Genomic DNA, 20,102 nt, shown 5'->3' with positions numbered 1-20,102 from the left:
AATAAAAAAATAAAAAAATAAAATTAGCGTATTTTTGGTCTTTTCGTGAAAATTCCGAAAAATTCAAGAGGTGAAAAAAAGAGGTGAAAAAAAAGGTGACACATCTCACCTCTTCACCTAACATTATTTTTGTCTGATTTAATCTAATGAAAAAGTTTAGAAGAATTTTCTTATTCTTTCTGGCATGTTTTTGTCTTTCAGTACTCCCGCTCTAATGTCCCAGATGAGTTGGCTTTGACTCTCTCAAGTTCTTAGATGGTATAATACTTCAACGCCTCTTCATATCTTACTTTATAAGTGTCATCTTTATGTTGTAGCCAGTATTTCAAATAACCACTCCTCGCTTTGCTTCGTCAATGGTTTCAGCAAGTTTTGCCATTACTACTTTCAACTAACTTATGTCGAGGGTAAAATGCTATGGAGTCGTCGGCAGCTTTTATAAGATATCCATTACCTTGCGTAGAGTCTACGATATAAAAATTTCGACTTCAACCTAAACGTTTTTCTTTGTCAACGGTTTGTCGTCAAGAACTACACACGACTCTTTTGTACCAGAATGAGGGTAAATTTTGTTGAATTTCTGATATTTGTGTTTGACTTCGTTTCTTTTGTATATACTTTTCTTCTTGTTGTTTGTGTCATTGAATTTGGTGTATGTCCTGTTGTAGAATGTGTTGAGGAATTATAATACTTCGAGAAAATGTTTCATTGTTTCTTCGGTAAAGTCTCGCTCTTGGTTTAAATCTCTGAGCGTTCTTATGAAGCGATTTATGATGCCGAGTAATGTTAATGGGTTATGGTCTTCAAGTAGTTTGTAGTGAAGTTATGTTATGCTTAATGAGAAAATCTGTGATTTTCATTGCTGAGGATGCAAGCCGTCTTGGTCCCTATGTTAAATACTTGGGCTATGTTCTGCTACAGACAAACTTTTTGTAAAACTCTTAACACTCAACGAGTTCCTCTTATTTTTCAATTGGATACGCAAAAGCTTTGCGAGTGTTAACATTAAATGAAGATGAGAATGGTTTATGTCCCTCACTTTTGCTTTTGAATGAGAGTGTCAAATTGGTATGCGGTCAGGAAGTGTTGGAGTAATTGTAAAGTAGTCGTAGGATTTATTTTGTTTTTGATGTAACAACATTTTGTCCAAAGAACCTTTTTCACTTCAGCTCTGTTAGTAAATCCCCAACTCCTTTGCAGCTTCCATTGAATTTCTTAAATGACCCTCCACTGATTGTTCGAATACTTTTTCAAGCTCATTTATGTAAAGTTAAAGATTTTTTAACCAACTCGTACCAAGCGTGCTTGTTATATAAGGAGGCATATAATCTTTTTCCCATTACCTGCCTGGTCGTAATACCCAGCTAAACATGTGTATGATTCCTGCAGTCCACAGAAATGACTGTGGCTTGAATTACTGGGTCAGTTTGAAATATCATATCTATGCATTCCCTGTCTATCTCGAACCGCCTGCAAGATTTGTATAACCTCTTTTTTGTTATTGAGAATGTGAATGGTTTCTTCCACAGATGTTTCTTCCCTGAACCTATGCATATTGTGAAGGAAGGTTTTCAATACCTTTTTCCTTTTGAACCTCCCATCTTCATTGGCATGCGTATTAGTGGTAGAATGGAAAACGTCAACTATTTCATACCATCTACCCACAAATATAAGTGTTTGGATTATTGGATTCATAGACGTAATAAACAGCTCCTATAGATATATTAAATCAATATATGCTCATAACTCTTAATAAACATATTTCTAAAAGAACCTTATGTAATTAAATACCATTTTGGAATGTATCTCCCGGAGAAATGTTTTGCATTTGTTCCACTTTTATATGTAATGTTAGTTCAATAAGAAATTATCCAAAAAAATTCAAAAGTATCTGGTTGAGACCTCTAACAAATTCAAATGGAGTTGCTGGTTCACCATTTATAAATTTCTGTTGTAAATGTCATTGTATCTGGTTTCGGAAAATTTCTTTGTTAAGTTCTGCATCCCAACAATAAGTTGCTCAGCTTTCTTCTCTTACATTGCTGGTAGTTTCATATGCTCCTCAAAGTGTTTCTGGCATGATCTTCGGTATCTGCAACTCTTATTCTAAATTGTTAGAGTAATCTTTTACGCTTGATACTTGGATTTTCTAATGAGTGCACTTGAACCTAAGGTCAAAGTTTCAATATTATTCGTCTGCTCAACAGTAGTGAAGGATTTATGTGTATGGTTCTTGTCAGTTTCTTATCTAACATTGCGGGTAGTTCATATGCTTCAAAGTTTCTGGCATGATCCTTCGATAATCATACATTTACATTTAAGGAGTTTAAGTGTATCTTTACGCTTGTACTTGGATTGTTCAAGTGTGTCACTCTTGAACCACAAATCAAAGTTACTCTATTATGTCGTCTGCTCTAACAGTAGTGAATGGATTTTTAGTGGTATGGTTCCTTGTCAGCTTTAACTGTCTAAAGAAGTTTGAAAGTTCATTTATATCGGAGATGTTGTGTTTTTGAGATTCAAAACTTGTTTCGTTCTCCGAGTTCAATCTTTGTCAGCTTACTTTTAATAGCAATCTTCAAACGTTAATTTTTTGACTTAAACTCTCAAAAGTAAATCTTGGTTCAACTAATACACCGTTAACATTGAAAGTAGAGGATAAATTTATCCATCGGTAAAACTTAAATGCTTCTTGGTGCTTACCTGTGTCATAAGTGTAACAGTACAGCTTATGTCATAACCCTTTAGCACGAATAGTATTTATATCTTTCTTCATTAACCATCTTCCAGTGCTTATTTGTTCATTCTGTGTTAAATATCCATGGTAGTCCCGTTATAATCTGTTCCGTCTGAAGTTTATAATGAAGTGGTTTTTATCTGCTTTTTTTCGGCTGAATTCTCATTAACATCATTCCAACTTCTAATTCACTCTTCCGCAGAACTCTTAATTATCATTAATTTTTTCATTATTCGGTTAATTTACGGTCATAAAGACTATATCTGTTTTCGGTTTTGTAAATAATGGTCAAAATTTCTTTCTCATTAATCGCTGACAAATTAATGATATCACCAATTCTTTTTCATTTATTACTCTTCATTAGTTTTTGCAATAATGACGAATATATAATCTGTTAATTTATTCTCTTTCCTCCGAGTGGTTATAGAATATTTGAAAATTGAATCATTAAACACTCTAAATAATCATAACTCAGGAATACACGTTTTTAATGTCTCGAATAACCCGACCAGTATCCTCGCCATCCTTGGCTCTGACCCGTTGGGCTCTGTGTTCATGTTCTTCGTTCCCGTTCGTTACGTGGTTTTTATAAATCTCTAACCATCCCTCAACGCAAGGCAACCTATAAAAGATATGATTTCAACAATCGGCACAACAACAATTCAAGCCGCGAACGGCGGGACTCTGTCCACAACAACAGCACCAAACTCGTTAGTCATGAATCCTACGTCAATGTTAGTAGAGATGAAAAACTTCATTCCTTCTTCATATACTTTCGAAACAAAAATCCAGAAGATAAAGCAAGAACTTTTAACAAGTACTTTAGACTGTAGTGCGAAAGATGAAACAAATGAACAGTATCTTTATGAAATGCAGGACATTATTGACCATTTACCCAAATTGCCTGAAATCCAACAGCAAAAACTAACTATTCCTGAATTCGACGAAATTGAAGTCAAAACAACTGACTCAGTAGAAATAAAGAAGTTCATTCGTAAAGTAAATTATGAATTCCTTGGTTTTCATTGCAACCATAAAGTTATGGACAAAGATTGCACATGGTATATAAAAACATTTCTGACATATATAAATCTGAGGAGTTTAAGACTTACGATAACTTTGTTTCATTAGTTGCAGAATGTTTATGGCAGATAAGAGATAAAGATAGAAGAGGTAAGGTATGGAATGAACAGATAAGACCCGCTATGTTTGAGATGAAGAGAGCAATTGACACCTTAGTTGTTCTAGCAGGTAAGGTTTCAGAATATAACGCAAAAATGAACCCGCAATGTTCAAAATGTAAGGCAGCAATTAGGAAATATAACTACTCAGTCAAAGAGATAGAAAGAATGCGAAACGACTATGCAGACTTAAAGAAAGAAGCAGAAAAGCCAGCAGAAGATAAAATGAACATGTTAGAATTTCTGAACAAAAACTATCCAACAGCAGAAGATTTCCTTCTATCTGATGTCAAGAAGAAGTATAAAGAGACTTTCGGTATTGTTAAAACTTTTGACATACTGACAGAAGAAATAGAAGCTACGAAATTGTTTAGGATTTCAAATATACATCGTACAATTCATGTGAAACGTTTATAAAATAACTAGGGTGAGAAAACAGGTGAAAAAACAGGTGACATCTCACCTCTTCACCTAAATTATATTTTTATTGAATTCAGCAACAAAATTCTGAGTAAAATAATTTTTAGGGCTTGTGTCAAACCGTTGAGTTTTCACAAAATTTAAAAAAAATAACGTTTACCATGTGAAACGTTTATAAAATAACTAGGGTGAGAAAACAGGTGAAAAAACAGGTGACATCTCACCTCTTCACCTAAATTATATTTTTATTGAATTCAGCAACAAAATTCTGAGTAAAATAATTTTTAGGGCTTGTGTCAAACCGTTGAGTTTTCACAAAATTTAAAAAAAATAACGTTTACCATGTGAAACGTTTATAAAATAACTAGGGTGAGAAAACAGGTGAAAAAACAGGTGACATCTCACCTCTTCACCTAAATTATATTTTAGGTCAAAGCTTCCACGAGAGAAAAGATTCCTCATTCGCTAAGGATTCCAAAAATGAAAAAATCATTGATTTCGGCTGAGAAAAACAGCAAAACCCTTCTTCCACGGGAACAAAGAAATAAAGAAGAAATAAAGAAGAAATAAAGTAAATTTTTTATTTATTCCCGTGGAAGATAGAGCACTTTTATGACACTTTTTATTCACGACAAACAAGACAAACAAAGAAAATAAGAAAATACGGCGCTGTCGCGGTTCGAACCACAGACCCTAACCCCCATAACACCACCTTTGACCACTGTGCTACGTAGCCTGTCGACATAAGATTTTATAAATTGCATATTTGACGTAAATTTATTTCCATTTGACTTCCCACCGCATAAGATATTCATACGTGTTTGTAAGACATTCATTAAACTTCTTTTCTATTGCATCTAATCTTGCGTTATTTTTTTCAATAACTTGTCTGTATTCTTCATCATCTCCAGCAGTGTTTGGGTCTTCACGTTTAAAATATTCATTGTTAACCAATTTTTTATCTACAAATTTTATTAGTGTTTGATTCACTTCGTTATGATAACGGTCATATTCTTTCAATACGTAAGTGAAGACAAAATGCGTCGTACCTTCAATCTTAAAGCTTAAAGAACTTTCAACACAGTTTTGAGGGTCTGTCAGTGCGTCAATGAGATAGTATTCGAAGTCAGTCAATAATCTTTTTAAAGTCATTTCATACAGGATAAAATTTAATGTTGTGAAGAAATAGTGTTTATCTCAAAAAAAAATAAAGTTAGTTTTTTATAAAATATTTTTTTATCCGGAATATAAAGACAGATATGACAACAACAGAGAACACAACAACTGCTATCGTTCATGAAGCCATAAATGAAGAATACGAGTACATACAGTATAACAAACAGTTACGTCTCATTCGTTCAGTCAAAGATGATATGTACCAAATGCAAAGTATAATGAATGCTCTTCGTTCTACAAAGCAAGCATATCATTGGTTTGAAAACCAACAGACAAAAGAACTTTTAGAAGAATTTCCTCATATGATTGCTTCCCTCGGAAAACCGAGAGAAGAGATTCCATTCGAAAATCGCAAGAATTTGGCTCCTGGTTTGAAAGGTTATTATGTTCATAGACTTTTAGTAAATGCTGTAGCAATGTGGGCTTCACCTCGTTATGCTTGTTATATTTTCATGATGTTAGATGAACTATATAAAGCAGAACGTGGAGAGATGGAAAAGAAACTTCAAGCAAAAGATGAAGTCATTGAATCCAAAGACAAAAGCATACAGAAAAGAATACCACGTTCAGTACCAAAAGGAAAGGAAAAGAGTTATAAGTATATGATTTACGCTGAAGAGATGGAGAATGAAGAAGATAAAGATATGGTTATGTTGCATTTAGTCAGAAGAAACAACAAAAGCTTTTACGACCTTGCTAAAATATATAAATCTGACAGAAACTGGTTCTATCGTGAAAACTTACCGATTTCAATGACACCGAATGAGCAAATAAAAGAAATTGTCAAAAATACTCTTCCTCAAACACACTATGACATCAAAGGTTGCACAATACTTACCTTCAAAGAAGACTTAACATTACTGAAGGAAAAAATAACAGAATATTTCGATAACTTCAAAGAGGAAGAATGAAGTCACGACAACATTAACGAAGAAGTCACGACAACATTAACGAAGAGAGAATGAGGTGAAAAAACAGGTGAAATCTCACCTCTTCACCAAAAATATATTTTTGCTTAAATAGCTTCAGGGTCAATTTCTTCAACCATTTCACTTCCTTCGTCAATGTCAATAGAAGCTTCTTCAACCTTTGGTAAGAACTTTTGTATGACATCTTTGTTCGTTATTGTCTTCAGAGATGAAGGATAATATTTCACAGATGTTTCACCTTTCTTATATTCTTTCTGTTCGGAAAGATTCATAGCAATACTGAAGAAGTCAACGTTAGAGTTCTTTATAATAGTATAATGAGTATCTTTGACATTCACGAAGAAACCCTTTTGTTTCAAAACTACTGCTAACTCTTGTGAAGTATAACGTTTGCGGTCAATGACAATAGCTAATGGTCTGACATACTGACCAAACTTAGATTCTTTCACAAACTTCTTGTTAAAGATAACATTAACATTTGAAGCATTATTGAACTCATTCTTGATGACAGTAGCGAGAGCATTGTATGAAAAGAACTTGCAATCTTGCATGTGTTTCATTAAAATAAAAATATTAAATTATTTTGAAAAATAACTTAAAAAAATCTAATCTAATTTTTCAAAAAATATTTTTTATCCGATAGAAAAGATGACAGAAAAATTAACTTTTTACATAGCGCCAGACCCTTCTTGCCCACATCCTTTTAAGCCACAATATATAGACATAGAACTAAATAGAGAAAGCGAAATTCCACAAATAGAAGAAAGCGAAATTCTACAAACAGAAGAAACATATAGAGACCTAGATAACGAAAATGGATATGCACTATTCTGGTTAGATTGTCCTTATGAAATGTATGAAAAAAAGGCTTTATATGAAGAATATAGAAAATATTGTCATGAAAACAATAAAAGACCAAGCTCTAGAGAAAAATTCTATGCTGGTATAAAACATCTTTTCGAAGTTCGGAATGGCAAATATAGAAAGAAATAATTTTTCTAAGTTTATTTTTTCAAAAAATATTTTTTTTATTTCCTACTAAAGATGTATCGGAAGTTGTCTAAGTTAGAACACTCGGAAATAAAACAACTTCTTACAGAAGCTAACATAGAAGTAGCAAAACATTACGCGACAAACAAAAAAGCACTCGCTGACATCCTCAATGACTACAATGGTGCAATAAGTTATGATAGAATTCATGAGTTCATAAAGCCGCAACGCGGCGAGGACGAAGTCCATGGAAGAGCATTTCCTTTAAATGACGTTGCTATTGACTTATATCATAGACGTTCAGTACCTCATGAAGTAAGAAGAGAAATGTTTGACATAACAAATGCAAACGTTGGTCATACTCGTAAAGCTCTTTCACATGAAGTAAGAAGAGAAATGTTTGACATAACAAATGCAAACGTTGGTGAAACAAGAAGAAGAGATGACACACTGAAACAACAGAGAAGAGAGATGTTTAAAAGTGCTATAGAACAAGTTCGCAAAGCTAACGATGTCATTCGTTCCATTGACGACAAACCAAAAGAAGGTGAGAGATGGTTAAAGAAAGATGAAGAAAATAGGAAGAGAAATGTGAAGTCAGGCAATAGACTCATTGACTTTAACATCGAAGCTTTAGATGAACCAAACAGAGACTACTTACACAAACATTTCGGTAAGGTTTTCATGAGACTCTTAGAGAAAATTAAAATAAACTCACAACAGAGATGGATGGTATGTTATAAACTTGGTGGAAAGTATGAATGTTCTACGTTAAACCTCAATAATATTGGAACATTACTACATCAGCTCTTGAAGGAGAACTTTATATCAGAGATAGAAGCAAATGCTGCAGGTATTGTTGAAATGCACTATGACTTCTTCTTGACAAACATAAAGAATCTTACGAAATAAAGATGTATGATTTAACAGAATATGAAGGCTTAACGATGTCAGATGTAAAGAAAGGCAAACCAAAAAAGAGACCATATAGAGATGAAAGCACACTGACAAATGACCAGAAAGCCATTTTGGAAGCTCTTAAGCAAACAGGAAACCCAGCACTTATAGAAAGCTTTTGGAAAGATAATGGTGAAAAGAAGTTTTATAAGAAGAGAAGCGGTCAGTTCTGGAAGTATCTTTGCACATTACCTATAAATCTTGAACGCTACCAAATCTTCAATGAACTGAACAAAAGAACTGCAACACTTATGACAGAGGACAATTGTTTCGTTTATGCTTGCATTCAGGCTGGAGTAAATGAAGAAACTATTGACCACATGAGAGAAGTCATTCGTGTTAGAGACTTTCCTCAAAGTAAAGTACAAGAAATTTCTGACGCAACAGGTATAGCATTTAATGTTACCATTGGTTATTTCAATGACTCAAGACATAATGAAATAAAGAGATATATACCAAAAGAATGCGAAACTGTTAGAACTATTGACTTACTTCTTGTTGAAGACCACTACATGCTAAATGAAAGACTTCCAATGACAACATATTTCATTCGAAACTATATAGAAATTCTGAAAGTGTGGTGGAATGAACATTGAGAAACAGATGAAGATTTATACAAAGAGAGAAGATAAATATGTAGTTCGTTATGATAGAACAACACCGTTATGGGATGTTATGAAAACATTGTGGGAGTGCAAATATTTCGAACCTATTTCTTATGGAGAACTTTTCACATATACTACTGACTTATATAAACAGAACCTTGCACCATTTAAAGATTTGACATATGCTCCAAAGTATTGTGTACAACTGAAGAAGAAAGCAGAGTCAAAAGAAGTAAATAAAGCTAAATGTAAATTCATTCCTGAGCACGTTTTCTTTGCTGACTTTGAGTGTAGTACGGATGGCTTTCATAAAGCTTTTAACATCTGTTATGACAGTGAAGATGGTTCAGTTAGTGAAAGCATTTGGGGTCAAAACTGTGCAACAGAATTTTTGGAAAGACTTCCTGACAAGAGTTTAATATATTTCCATAACCTCAGTTATGACATAAACTTCATCTTAAGACACATGACAGAAGTGAAAGGAACTCCCATCATTAAAGGTTCACGAACAATGCAAATAACTGGTTTATATAAAGGACGGGCAATTATTATAAAAGACTCTTACAGTGTTATAAATAAGAAGCTTAAACTATTTCCTGCTATGTTTAACTTACAAACAGGACCGAAAGAAGTATTTCCATATAACTACTACAGCAGTGTTTTGTTAGCAAATGACAACAGAACTGGTGTCATTTCTGAAGCATGTAAGTTTATCCATGATGCAGATACATTTATGAAGAACATAGATTCCATCAAAGGTTGCAGAATAGATGAAAACCACTTCGACTTAGAAAAATATAGCACGTTTTACTGCAAACAAGATGTAAGAATTTTAAGAGAAGGTTTTGTAAAGTTCCGCAATGACTTATTGAAAGAGTTTGATTTAAACGTTTATGACTACGTTAGTATTTGTTCTATTGCTAACAAATTGTTTGAGAACAGAGTATACTTCCCGAATGGAAATCTTTATGACCTCTCAAATAAACCAAGAGAATTTATTTCGAGATGCATTCAAGGTGGAAGATGTATGTTGTCAGATAACATGAAACAAAAGAGCAAAAAGAAACTCATTGCTGACTTCGACACTGTTTCATTATATCCTTCAGCTATAGCAAGACTTTATACTTTAGAAGGTATTCCAAAAGTATTGAAGGAAGAAATGTTAAGCACAGAGTATCTCATGAGACATTTATTCGATGATGACCAAAAGGAACCCATTGGTGAAAAGTTTATGTCTGGCTTCTTTGTTCTCATTAAGATAACAGAGATTGGTATACCCAGACACTTTCATTTAATAGTTTGCGACCCTGAACTAAATCCAGAACTTAACGTTCCAAGAAGTTCAAACACTTGCTGTCTCATGTATGTTGACCATATAACATTACAAGACCTCATAAAATATCAAGGTGTCAAATGTGAAGTGTTGCAAGGATACTATTACGATGGAAACAGAGATATGAGAATAAGAGATGAAGTAAAGAAGTTGTTTGAGTTAAGGTTAAAGTATAAGAAAGAAGGAAACCCCTTACAAGAAATTATAAAACTCATTCTGAACAGCATTTATGGCAAAACTATTCTATCTCCTATTGAGTCAAAAATAACCATAGTAAATGACAAAGATGCTATAAGATATGCTATAAGAAATTACAACCATATAGTGAAGTTCGAAGGTTTGGATGGTTCAGATAAAACTATTTTCAAGCTAACGAAAAGCATTTGCAGACACTTTAACTTCTGTCCACTTGGTGTTAATATTCTGTCTATGTCAAAACGTATTATGAATGAAGTATTCTGTACTGCAGAGGACATGGGACTTCAAATATTTTACCAGGATACCGACAGTATGCACTTATATAATGAAGACATCCCAAAGCTTGCAGCAGAGTTTAAGAAGAGATATGGTCGCGAACTTATAGGAAAGAACCTTGGTCAATTTCATAGCGACTTTGCAGAAATAACACCTGGAAAACAAAGTTTAGCTTATAAAAGTATTTTCTGTGGAAAGAAGACCTACATAGACTTACTCACTAACGATTTAAATGAAGTTGCATTTCACTGCAGAATGAAAGGCGTGAAGCAAGATGTTATTGCTTTAACCGCTAATGAAATGTTTCCTGAAGCTATACAATGCTATTACAATGAAGATAAGAACATTCACATACCTGTTGGAACATATGACAAAGACTCTGAGTTCAGTTTAATGAAACTTTACAAAGCACTTTCATGATGGTCAAGAGATTGCATTCGACTTATGTAAGTCATGTCAACCTTGCTTTGCTGAAAAGTTCAACTTTTCAATAACGACTAAAACAAGCTTTATTCGTAAGTTGAAGTTCTGAGGTCATGGGCTTCGCCCTTTAGCGGCTTATTTTTGTCAGCAATGAGGTCATGAATGAGGTCATGAATGAGGTCATTCGTGATAAAAATAAAGCTAGCGTAGATTTTACAATACTGCGATGGTAGAGTTTAAGAGTTGTGCTTCAATGTAGAGACAGTCCTTATGGTCTGGAGGCAAGAACACTGGACATTTATGGTCATGAGTGGAGAACATGTCTATCCAAAACTCACGATTGAAGCCAGTTAATTTATAGTATTTAGGGTTAGGAAGTGGTGAAGTTCTTGTATGACCAATGAACTCATTTTCAACTCCTTTATTATTAGATAAATATAGCTTGCTTTCTATCCCAAATGCCAGGTGTTACAATCTTTGAAAATTCATTTTTCCTCGGAAGCATTGCATCATAATTGAAAACATTCTTAAAATCATCACTTGGTTCGGAGATTTGAAATCTTATACGTAATGGATTTTTTTCTCTTTAGCGACTTCATTGAATGGTGAGAATACAATGAATTGACAGTCATGAGTTCCATCTTCATTTTCATTAAATTCATAATGAAAGTCTATAAGTTGTGGCTGACTACCTTCTTCTTTCAGTTGTGCAAGAAACTCACGTAAAGGCTGTAAAGTTTGTACTTCAATGTTGAACTTTTTCTCGAACATCTCATTAAATGAAATCATACATTGCAACAATGTTGTATCGTCTTTAAAGTATTTGTATATGTGAATGTTTTGGGCGCTTAAAGACTGTTCGTCATTTTCTATCTCGACTTGAAGTATAAAGTCAACCTTTCTGAAAGCACGTGTTATATACATAGATGTTATGCCAATGTACTTCTCTTCATTTATGTTCACAATCCAGTCTGTTGGAAACTTAAACGTTACTCTGTTCCCCTTTATTTTGACGTCAGGGTTTTCACTACTGAACGCAACAGATAAAGGTATTTGTCTATACATTTAGTTCGGATAAAAATAAACCATTTACTCTTTCTTTGCTTCAGCTTCTTCTCTAGCTTTCTTTGCCAGCAAACGTGGGTTCTTTTGTCTTCCAGCAGCTAATGCAGCAAGTTGTTTTTCACTAAGTTTTCTCTTTGGTCTCTCTGGCTTTTGTTCTTGTTTTTGTTCCTTCAGTTCGGATAAAATTTGCTCACGAATTTCTTTCTTCAATGCTTCAACATCTATGACCCTTGGGTCTTGTCCGTAGGGCTTGTCTGAGTCATTTGACTGCAGATAAAAAACAAAATTAAAACTTTAACCGATGTAAAATGAGCTTGTCAAAATCAGACGAGAGTCTATTATATTAAATGACGCAAGAGGAATACAACATCCTTTCTATTACGTAAGTCAGAGTAAAGATGGTAAAATATACGTAAGAAAAAGAAAGGTTCCATTAGCGAATGCAGAAGCGACAACATTAAGGTGCATGGCAAGGGTGAAGTCCACGAAGCCCATATAAAACCTTCTGTTCAAACTGAAAAGTCAATAGAACAAGAAGAAAAGAAGCCAGATGTACTTTCAATAACGAACCAAGAGCTTATTGCAAAGTTCGTGAATTTCATTGAAAAACAAACCGAGTCAAAGAACCCTGACCCGCCAGTGAAAGAAGTTGAGACAAAAGAGAATGTACAGTTCATTGAAAATGTCAAGAAACAACTTCCACCACGAATGCCAAGAAGAAGAGTGAGAATAATGAAGTAAATAGATATTTTTATCTGAAGTAAATACATGCAGAACGAACAGCTAAACGAATTTACTCCAGCAGAGCATATTCATCAGATTCGCTCATATTTCGATATCATAGACAATGCAGTTCAAATTGGTGACACTAATAGAAAATATTCTGACGCAAAGATTCCATCACAACCTGGAACTGCTAAAGATAACACATGGGTAACATTCAATCTCTCACCTCCTGGTGAAAATATGTTGGACCTTTACAATACATTCATTACGTATAAAATGGAAGGTCAATTTATTGTAGATAAAGAAATTGGTTCAGGTTCCAATAAAACAAACCCACCAGGATTTTGGATTGGTTTCGATGACGCTTTCTATGCAGTTGCTGGATATCAAATCCTTGCAAATGGTCGTATCGTATATTCTCAAGACAACGCAAGAGAAGAAGCATATATAACTTCAAACTCACAAACTACCGAACAAATAAAGAAAGTAGATGTTTTCTCAAAGACTCGACATGAAGATGTATGGAGTCATTCGGGAACATGCAGAACAGGACAAATTGTTAGTGGTCCAATTACAGCAGGAAAATCATTTGATTTTAAGCTTCGTTTAAGAATTCCTGTTAGAAGATTCCTTCCATTAGAAGCTATTCGATTTATTCCAGCTTTTGCAGGAAACATTCAGCTTAAAGTAAAGTTCAGTAGCGACGCCTTACAATGCACATCTATATCTGTAAATGATATCATTGCTTTCAATCCAACTCTTAAAGTTGCATTTGCTTCAGATTCAAATCCACCGACAAATAAATTTGTTCCATGGAATGAACCATTCACTATGATAACGAAGGCAGTAGAAGCTAGTGGAACAGTTACTATTACAACTGTAACCCAGCAACTATTTCGAACAAAGATGGATTTTAATGAATGTTTCATTCATCCAAAGTCATTCTCTTTAGACCCTAACATTTATACAGAACTTGTAGAACATTATACAAACGAGGCTTTATGTTTTCCTGTTAAAGTTATGGATTGGATTCCTATGGACGGTTCATTCTCAAAGAATACAGATAGTTCAAGTGCAACATTTACAGCAGCTTATACGCCTATTAATGTTAAAAGTATTTGGGCACTATTTAGAAAGAAAGACAACTATTATGTTAATTTTGAGAACCCTAAGTTTAAATATCTTCAGCTTTCCATGGGAGCTTATGGAAATATGCCTGCAGAACCTGAAAAATCATATGGACCTGTATTTTATGAAATGGTTGCGAACGCTTGCAATACAAACAATGATATGATAGGATTTAATGAAGATGTTATGAGGTCATTGGTGGATGATGGTAGTGTGGAACATAAATGGGATAGCTATGACAACACACATTTCTTATGTGGTTTTCCAACAGAAGTGGACTTTTGCTTCCAGCAAGGTCAAACATCTACTGCTCCAATAACATACAAATTGTCTGTTAAAGGACCTATTGAACTAGCAACTGAAAATGTACCAAAGCCACTTATTGGATTTATGAGGGATTGTTGCTTTGCCATTCAGGTGCGTGCTAATGGCATCCCATAATAAGATTAGATGACTATAACTTAGCACGGACGACAGTGAGGAATAAAGGATGAACGTTTATTTTTAAAGCTTATAAATGAGTTCTTCATCAAGCTCTCGCGAACCTTCACCATCTATGAAACAAACTTTACCAAACGATTATGGAGCACCTATTGAATATTTCTTACGAGCTGCACAATGGCAAAGAGCAGTCTCACCAAGGTTAGGTGTTCCACCAGCTCCTGTCAAAAATAGCATTTGGTCAAGTCCTTATATAAGATATGGTCTCCCACTAGGTTTGCTAGCTACAGCAGGAGCAGTAATGATGTTGAAAAGAAATAAAGCAAATGTTATAAATAATACTGAAATAGCTGAAGTTAAACAAACTCCAACACCTTCGCCAAAACCAACGCCTTCACAAGCAAAACCTTCAATGACTCCTGAACCTATGGAAGTACAAACTCCTGTTCAAAAGTCAACTCCTAAACCGACTCCAACATTTAAACCAGAACCTACGCCTCAAATAAATCGTAAAACTCCTGCGTTTCCTTACTGAAAAATAACGTTATTTTTATTTAATATTAAAATTTTTATTTGATTGAAATGACGACTAAAGTCACTGAAGCAATGAAACAAAAGTTTTTGGTAGAATACATTAAATCAGGAGCGGTTCCAGAAGGTTTTTACATTCATACTATGAAGGATGGTAGAGTTCAGTTTAGAAAGATAAAGCAACCATTAGATAAAGAAGGAATTTTGAGAAAGATTAAACTTCATGAGGACAACATTGCTGAACTTAAGAAGAAGTTAGAAGAGTTGGAGAAACCAAGGAAGAGAGTTATAAAGTAATGAATTCAAGTGGGTGAAAAAAGAGGTGAAAAAAGAGGTGAAATCTCACCACTTCACCTAAATTTATTTTTGTGCTATGTTTTCATACGTGTGAGGGTGGTGATATCATTTATTTTTTATTTTACTGAAAATTTTTATTTGGATGTAAATGACAGAACAAAAGCAACTCATTCGAATTCCACAGTATAACAAACATACATTTAAACATTTATTCTTCCTTCCTGAGCATAACATGTTCTTTCAAATACATCCGAGACCAGTTGACTTTTCATTGACTGTGTATAAAGATAGAAATAGTTATATCATTAAACCATACGATGACGAAGGTAAGTTATGTAAATTGTACGTTAAGAAGTTAGAGAAAGTTTATGGCTTCAAGTATGACTACAATAGGGTTAACACTGATGATGAAGATATTGAGGAAAATTTATGAGAACATTAGTGAAGTCGTTAGTGAGAACGATAGTGAGAACGTTTATTTTTACATTAGTGAGTTCGTTAGTGAAGTGAAGTGGGTGGCTTTGTAAATATTTAAGGTTAAATTAGTTTTTACGTTCATGTTATAAAATATACGTTAACGGTTTTGTAAAGTGTCAAATTCACAAGTATTGGGTAAGGTGGAACGCAGTGCCACAGTACCCATGACTTGTATACTAACTAACATTTAACATTTTTTGCTAATTGTCGTCAAAAATTAGGCGTAAAGCAAAAATTGATATTTCATATGGTTTTATGATAGATAAGCATTATATTCCCACTCATTATATTCGTAAATTTTGAGGTTTATCCTTCGCTTTTAAGATCATTGAATTTGATTTTTATAGAAAATAGTTATATATTAGAAAATAATATGAGTTTATGTGATATTATTTTTCAGAAGATTTCATTCTATATGCCTATGAAAAGTACTCTCAAAACTAACTTTTTCCTAATTATAATTAAATCTAGAATTGTTACATATTAAGTTCTGTCAAAATGTAAGCTATTGAATTTTTTGAGAGGGAAATAATCGTCGAGGAAGTAAAAAGTGACGCTTTAGGAAATATTATTAGAAATATGATAATAAATATATTTGGAAAAAAATATGTTTTTTTCAAAAATTGAAATGTTCATAGAATATTTTGAAATATGTAGGGAATTGAATTTGGTAATATATGATAAACAGGATTTTTAAATTTCAAGGAAAAATAGCTTTTGTGAATACTTTTGAGAACTCTTCTCAAAGATCATGATTCAAATATATTAAAGAGCCAAAATATTAGAGATGAGTTCATAATCAAAATTTTACATTTTAATTATTTAGAAAAACATATTAATCTTTGAGATATCTTTAAGATTAATAGTTAATTTAGGGTTTCCTAGCTATCTAGAGGGAATTGTTCCTTATGATGTATATATTTATAATGTATGCATCATAAGGAACAATTCCCTCCTTAAAACGAGAAAACTTGTTCGAAATTGTTTATCATTTCGAACAAGTTTTCTCGTTTTTAATAACAAACTAAAGGCCATGAGGCACTGATTATATACTAGTGCCTCATAGCCTTTAGTTCCCAGTAGATAGCTGGGAAACTTTCTCCAAATGATAAGTTATTTAGAGAAAGTTTCCCAGCTATCGAGAGGGAATTGTTCCTTATGATGTATATATTTATAATGTATGCATCATAAGGAACAATTCCCTCCTTAAAACGAGAAAACTTGTTCGAAATTGTTTATCATTTCGAACAAGTTTTCTCGTTTTTAATAACAAACTAAAGGCTATGAGGCACTGATTATATACTAGTGCCTCATAGCCTTTAGTTCCCAGTAGATAGCTGGGAAACTTTCTCCAAATGATTGTTTCAAAACTGTTGCGTAAGTTAACTCACCACTTTCAAGTTTTTCATACATATATCTTACCCATTCATTTGGAATACGAGGTCTCGAGTTTTCGTTCATTTTTTTTACTTTACAAAACTGTTTATTTTTCAGAATTTTTAAATTTGAAAAAATTCATTCTAGATCTGATAAATAATATATTATTTTTCAATCAAAATATTTTGATTATCATCTCAAAAGTGTTCTCAAAACCTAGTTTTTCTTATTTTTGATAATCTTAATATTTATATTATTATAAACTAATTGAACACCATATGTTTTTGTATACTTTTACAAAAAAATTGATAGATTTGTGATACTTCCCCCGACGATAGAATTGAATAGCTTACATTTTGACAGAACTTAATATGGAACAGAATATTGTATTATGCTTAATATTATTTCATTTTTCTCATTCAATTTAGAATTTACAAATGTCAAAAAATTGAGAGCTGTCACTTTTGATGAATTTCTGTTTATTACAGTTTCTCAACCTACTCCTTCAGTTGAAGCAACAATTCAGGGTCAATCAGACTCAAATTCGAATTCAAACCAAATTCCACCCAATTCTACTTCAAACCAACCTTCAAACGCACCAGAACAACACACACATGTCTCAACCTCTCAAACTACACAGCAAACACAAAGACAAACTTCCAATTGTGGTACAATTCCAATTGTACTTACTCATGAAGAAGAAGAATATTTGGTAGAACCAGAAATAAAAGAAAGCGATATTCGTAAGGACGCAGTCAAGAGACTCGAACAATTCATGAAGAATTACCCACAAAACGTAAGCATTAAAGACACAAATGACTATTCAGATTTCTACAATGATATTATTGAAGCCGTCAAAAAATTTGAAGATAATGTTCAAAATCCAACAAACCTTTCAGAATTCTTCTTCAAATTGCTTCCTTATATAGCAAATATCATTGGTTTACAGTTCTGTGACGAGTTTATTCAAACATTCAGTCCCAGACAGCAAAAAAGTCTATACGCACGTCTGAAACTGTTTCATCCTTATCCACTTACATATAATTGGATTGAAGAACTTCAAGAACACGGAAAGGAACAACATTTCAAGTTCTATGTAGATGTTCCTCAAGGAAAGCTTGCTAAGACATTCACAATACAACCAAAACAATTCTATGAAGACTTGAGTATATAAGAATTTCCGAAAAAGTGACACCCAAAAAGTGACACTTTCAATAGGGGTAACACTTAAAAAGTGACAATTTAAAATTCACAATAAATAAAAATAATAAATTTTTTAGTCTATTAAATTATTCTTTTCTTTGAAATCCTCCAAAAATTCTTCGAAATGTTCTAAAATATAATCTGGAGAATTATAACAAAATTCATTAATTTCTAACATATACGTATCTAACAATTCATTTGGAATTTCAAACGATCTTAAATATGTAATTGAATTTTGTATCTTCTCATTTATTTGAGAAAGTTTTTCTTCAGCATTTTCCAATAAAAATCTTAATGGATTCAAATTGGCTTCTTGATTCTGAACAAAATTTAATACTTGGTATAAACGTGATTGAACTTCTCTTTTCAATTTTGTTTTATAATCTGTCAATCGAGGCTCGCGAATTCTAATTGAAGGAATAAAACCTGTTTGAAGTAAATCGTTTTTAATACGATAAAAGTAATTGGGTGCAACTTCTTCTAAAAGATTTTTGACAAAAACATCAATTCTTTGATTTTTAACGCAGCCAAAATCGTGATATTTTATCTTTTTAAATAAAGATTCAGAAACGTTATTCACAACGGTTAATTCATTTGGTCTGGCAGCGGCTATCCACTGTTGTTTATGAATGTCCCACTGACGTGTAAAGTATTGATTAAATTCCAATTGATCTTGAATTTTATCAATAATGTGCTCTTTATACATTTTTGCAGCATCTTCTTCTGTGCAATCACGATAATAACATAAAATGTTCATAAATTTTTCGACTTCTGATCTAATCTCTTCATCATTTATCTTTGAGAGATTCTTTTTAAGTGCGCGTATTACATGTAGCGCGCACCAAAAGATATTGCACTCCGGAAATGAATTCCTAATCCCGTTGAAAATGTTTAGTGCACAGTCAGACATGATAAATTCAGGTTCTGTGTGAGTTGTTTCAAAATATTTACTTAAGCAAAAAGAAATATTTTCACTATTATCTGGATATATTATAAAATAACACAAAGGGATAGAATGAGTATTAGCAAATTTGGTAGCTAATACATAAAAAGGAAATCCATGAATAATTAATTTAAACGTAGAGTCTAAGTGATAAATTGGTGGTTTTTCATGAATTTGAGAGATCATATCATTATCAGAGTAAATAAAAACCAATTTGTCTGGAAAATCAGTATCTTCACCTTGAATGTCAAAATAAATAAGGTCATCATGTTGATCTTCCCATTGATTAACATAGTTTTGTAAAGATTGAAATTGATTTAAAGATATGTCTGGTAAAGATCTCATAAGATCTTTTTGTTGTAAATAATATTTCAATTGATTGATTGCAGTTTGTTTCATAGTCATGTGAATACAAGTATGATCTTTAGGTATTTCAAGCGTTTTGTTGACTTCTTGTGTTGCATTAAGTGGACTTCCGTGATTCATGAGAAATTTTTTAATCCAAGCACGGTAAGTACCACTTGTAGGTGTATTTTTATGTTGTGGTGGTGGTCCTGAGTGAATATGAGTTAAGTTTGCAGATTTAAAAATGTAATTGTCGAAATTTTTAATAAATTTAAAGCCTGCTGGGCAGCCTTCGTATTCGCATCGGTGGTAGATTAATACTCCTGTTCCAATTGATAGTTTTT

General features: G+C 33.0%; 7 protein-coding genes and 1 pseudogene across 8 annotated transcripts, besides 7 other annotated features; 5 read left to right on the top strand and 3 right to left on the bottom strand.

Moving 5' to 3' along the window:
- Nucleotides 1-16,072: part of a mobile genetic element that runs on past the window's edge.
- Nucleotides 3,371-4,335, top strand: TVAGG3_0584250 (annotated as a pseudogene). The gene has a single exon. A coding segment is annotated over exon 1 (965 nt).
- On the bottom strand, nucleotides 5,116-5,490 carry TVAGG3_0584240 (uncharacterized protein; the record flags this gene model as incomplete). The annotated part of the gene is made up of 1 exon (XM_001285854.2): nucleotides 5,116-5,490. The coding sequence occupies one exon, from the start codon at nucleotides 5,488-5,490 to the stop codon at nucleotides 5,116-5,118; it is 375 nt and encodes a 124-aa protein (XP_001285855.2).
- On the top strand, nucleotides 5,817-6,425 carry TVAGG3_0584230 (KilA, N-terminal/APSES-type HTH, DNA-binding family; the record flags this gene model as incomplete). The annotated part of the gene is made up of 1 exon (XM_051239269.1): nucleotides 5,817-6,425. The coding sequence occupies one exon, from the start codon at nucleotides 5,817-5,819 to the stop codon at nucleotides 6,423-6,425; it is 609 nt and encodes a 202-aa protein (XP_051097093.1).
- Nucleotides 6,530-7,003, bottom strand: TVAGG3_0584220 (uncharacterized protein; the record flags this gene model as incomplete). The annotated part of the gene is made up of 1 exon (XM_051239268.1): nucleotides 6,530-7,003. One exon carries the CDS (start codon nucleotides 7,001-7,003, stop codon nucleotides 6,530-6,532), a length of 474 nt encoding a protein of 157 aa, XP_051097092.1.
- On the top strand, nucleotides 13,059-13,579 carry TVAGG3_0584210 (uncharacterized protein; the record flags this gene model as incomplete). The annotated part of the gene is made up of 1 exon (XM_051239267.1): nucleotides 13,059-13,579. A coding segment is annotated over one exon (521 nt), but the record flags the coding sequence as incomplete, so codon positions are not given.
- TVAGG3_0584200 (repellent protein 1 family) lies at nucleotides 14,734-15,120 on the top strand (the record flags this gene model as incomplete). Its single annotated transcript, XM_001293765.2, has 1 exon — nucleotides 14,734-15,120. A coding segment is annotated over one exon (387 nt), but the record flags the coding sequence as incomplete, so codon positions are not given.
- TVAGG3_0584190 (uncharacterized protein) lies at nucleotides 15,168-15,413 on the top strand (the record flags this gene model as incomplete). Its single annotated transcript, XM_001293764.1, has 1 exon — nucleotides 15,168-15,413. The coding sequence occupies one exon, from the start codon at nucleotides 15,168-15,170 to the stop codon at nucleotides 15,411-15,413; it is 246 nt and encodes an 81-aa protein (XP_001293765.1).
- Nucleotides 16,073-16,363: 291 nt separating the features above from the next.
- Nucleotides 16,364-16,405: a mobile genetic element.
- A 361-nt stretch (nucleotides 16,406-16,766) lies between these two features.
- Nucleotides 16,767-16,852: a mobile genetic element.
- Nucleotides 16,853-17,013: 161 nt separating this feature from the next.
- Nucleotides 17,014-17,102: a mobile genetic element.
- Nucleotides 17,103-17,605: 503 nt separating this feature from the next.
- Nucleotides 17,606-17,646: a mobile genetic element.
- Nucleotides 17,647-17,715: 69 nt separating this feature from the next.
- Nucleotides 17,716-17,752: a mobile genetic element.
- A 679-nt stretch (nucleotides 17,753-18,431) lies between these two features.
- Nucleotides 18,432-20,102: part of a mobile genetic element that runs on past the window's edge.
- TVAGG3_0584120 (zinc ion binding protein family) lies at nucleotides 18,544-19,380 on the bottom strand (the record flags this gene model as incomplete). Its single annotated transcript, XM_001298154.2, has 1 exon — nucleotides 18,544-19,380. The coding sequence occupies one exon, from the start codon at nucleotides 19,378-19,380 to the stop codon at nucleotides 18,544-18,546; it is 837 nt and encodes a 278-aa protein (XP_001298155.2).

Source organism: Trichomonas vaginalis, chromosome II, assembly GCF_026262505.1.
Source record: "Trichomonas vaginalis G3 chromosome II, whole genome shotgun sequence".
NCBI lineage: Eukaryota > Parabasalia > Trichomonadida > Trichomonadidae > Trichomonas > Trichomonas vaginalis.
This window is presented reverse-complemented; position numbering and strand designations above follow the sequence as displayed.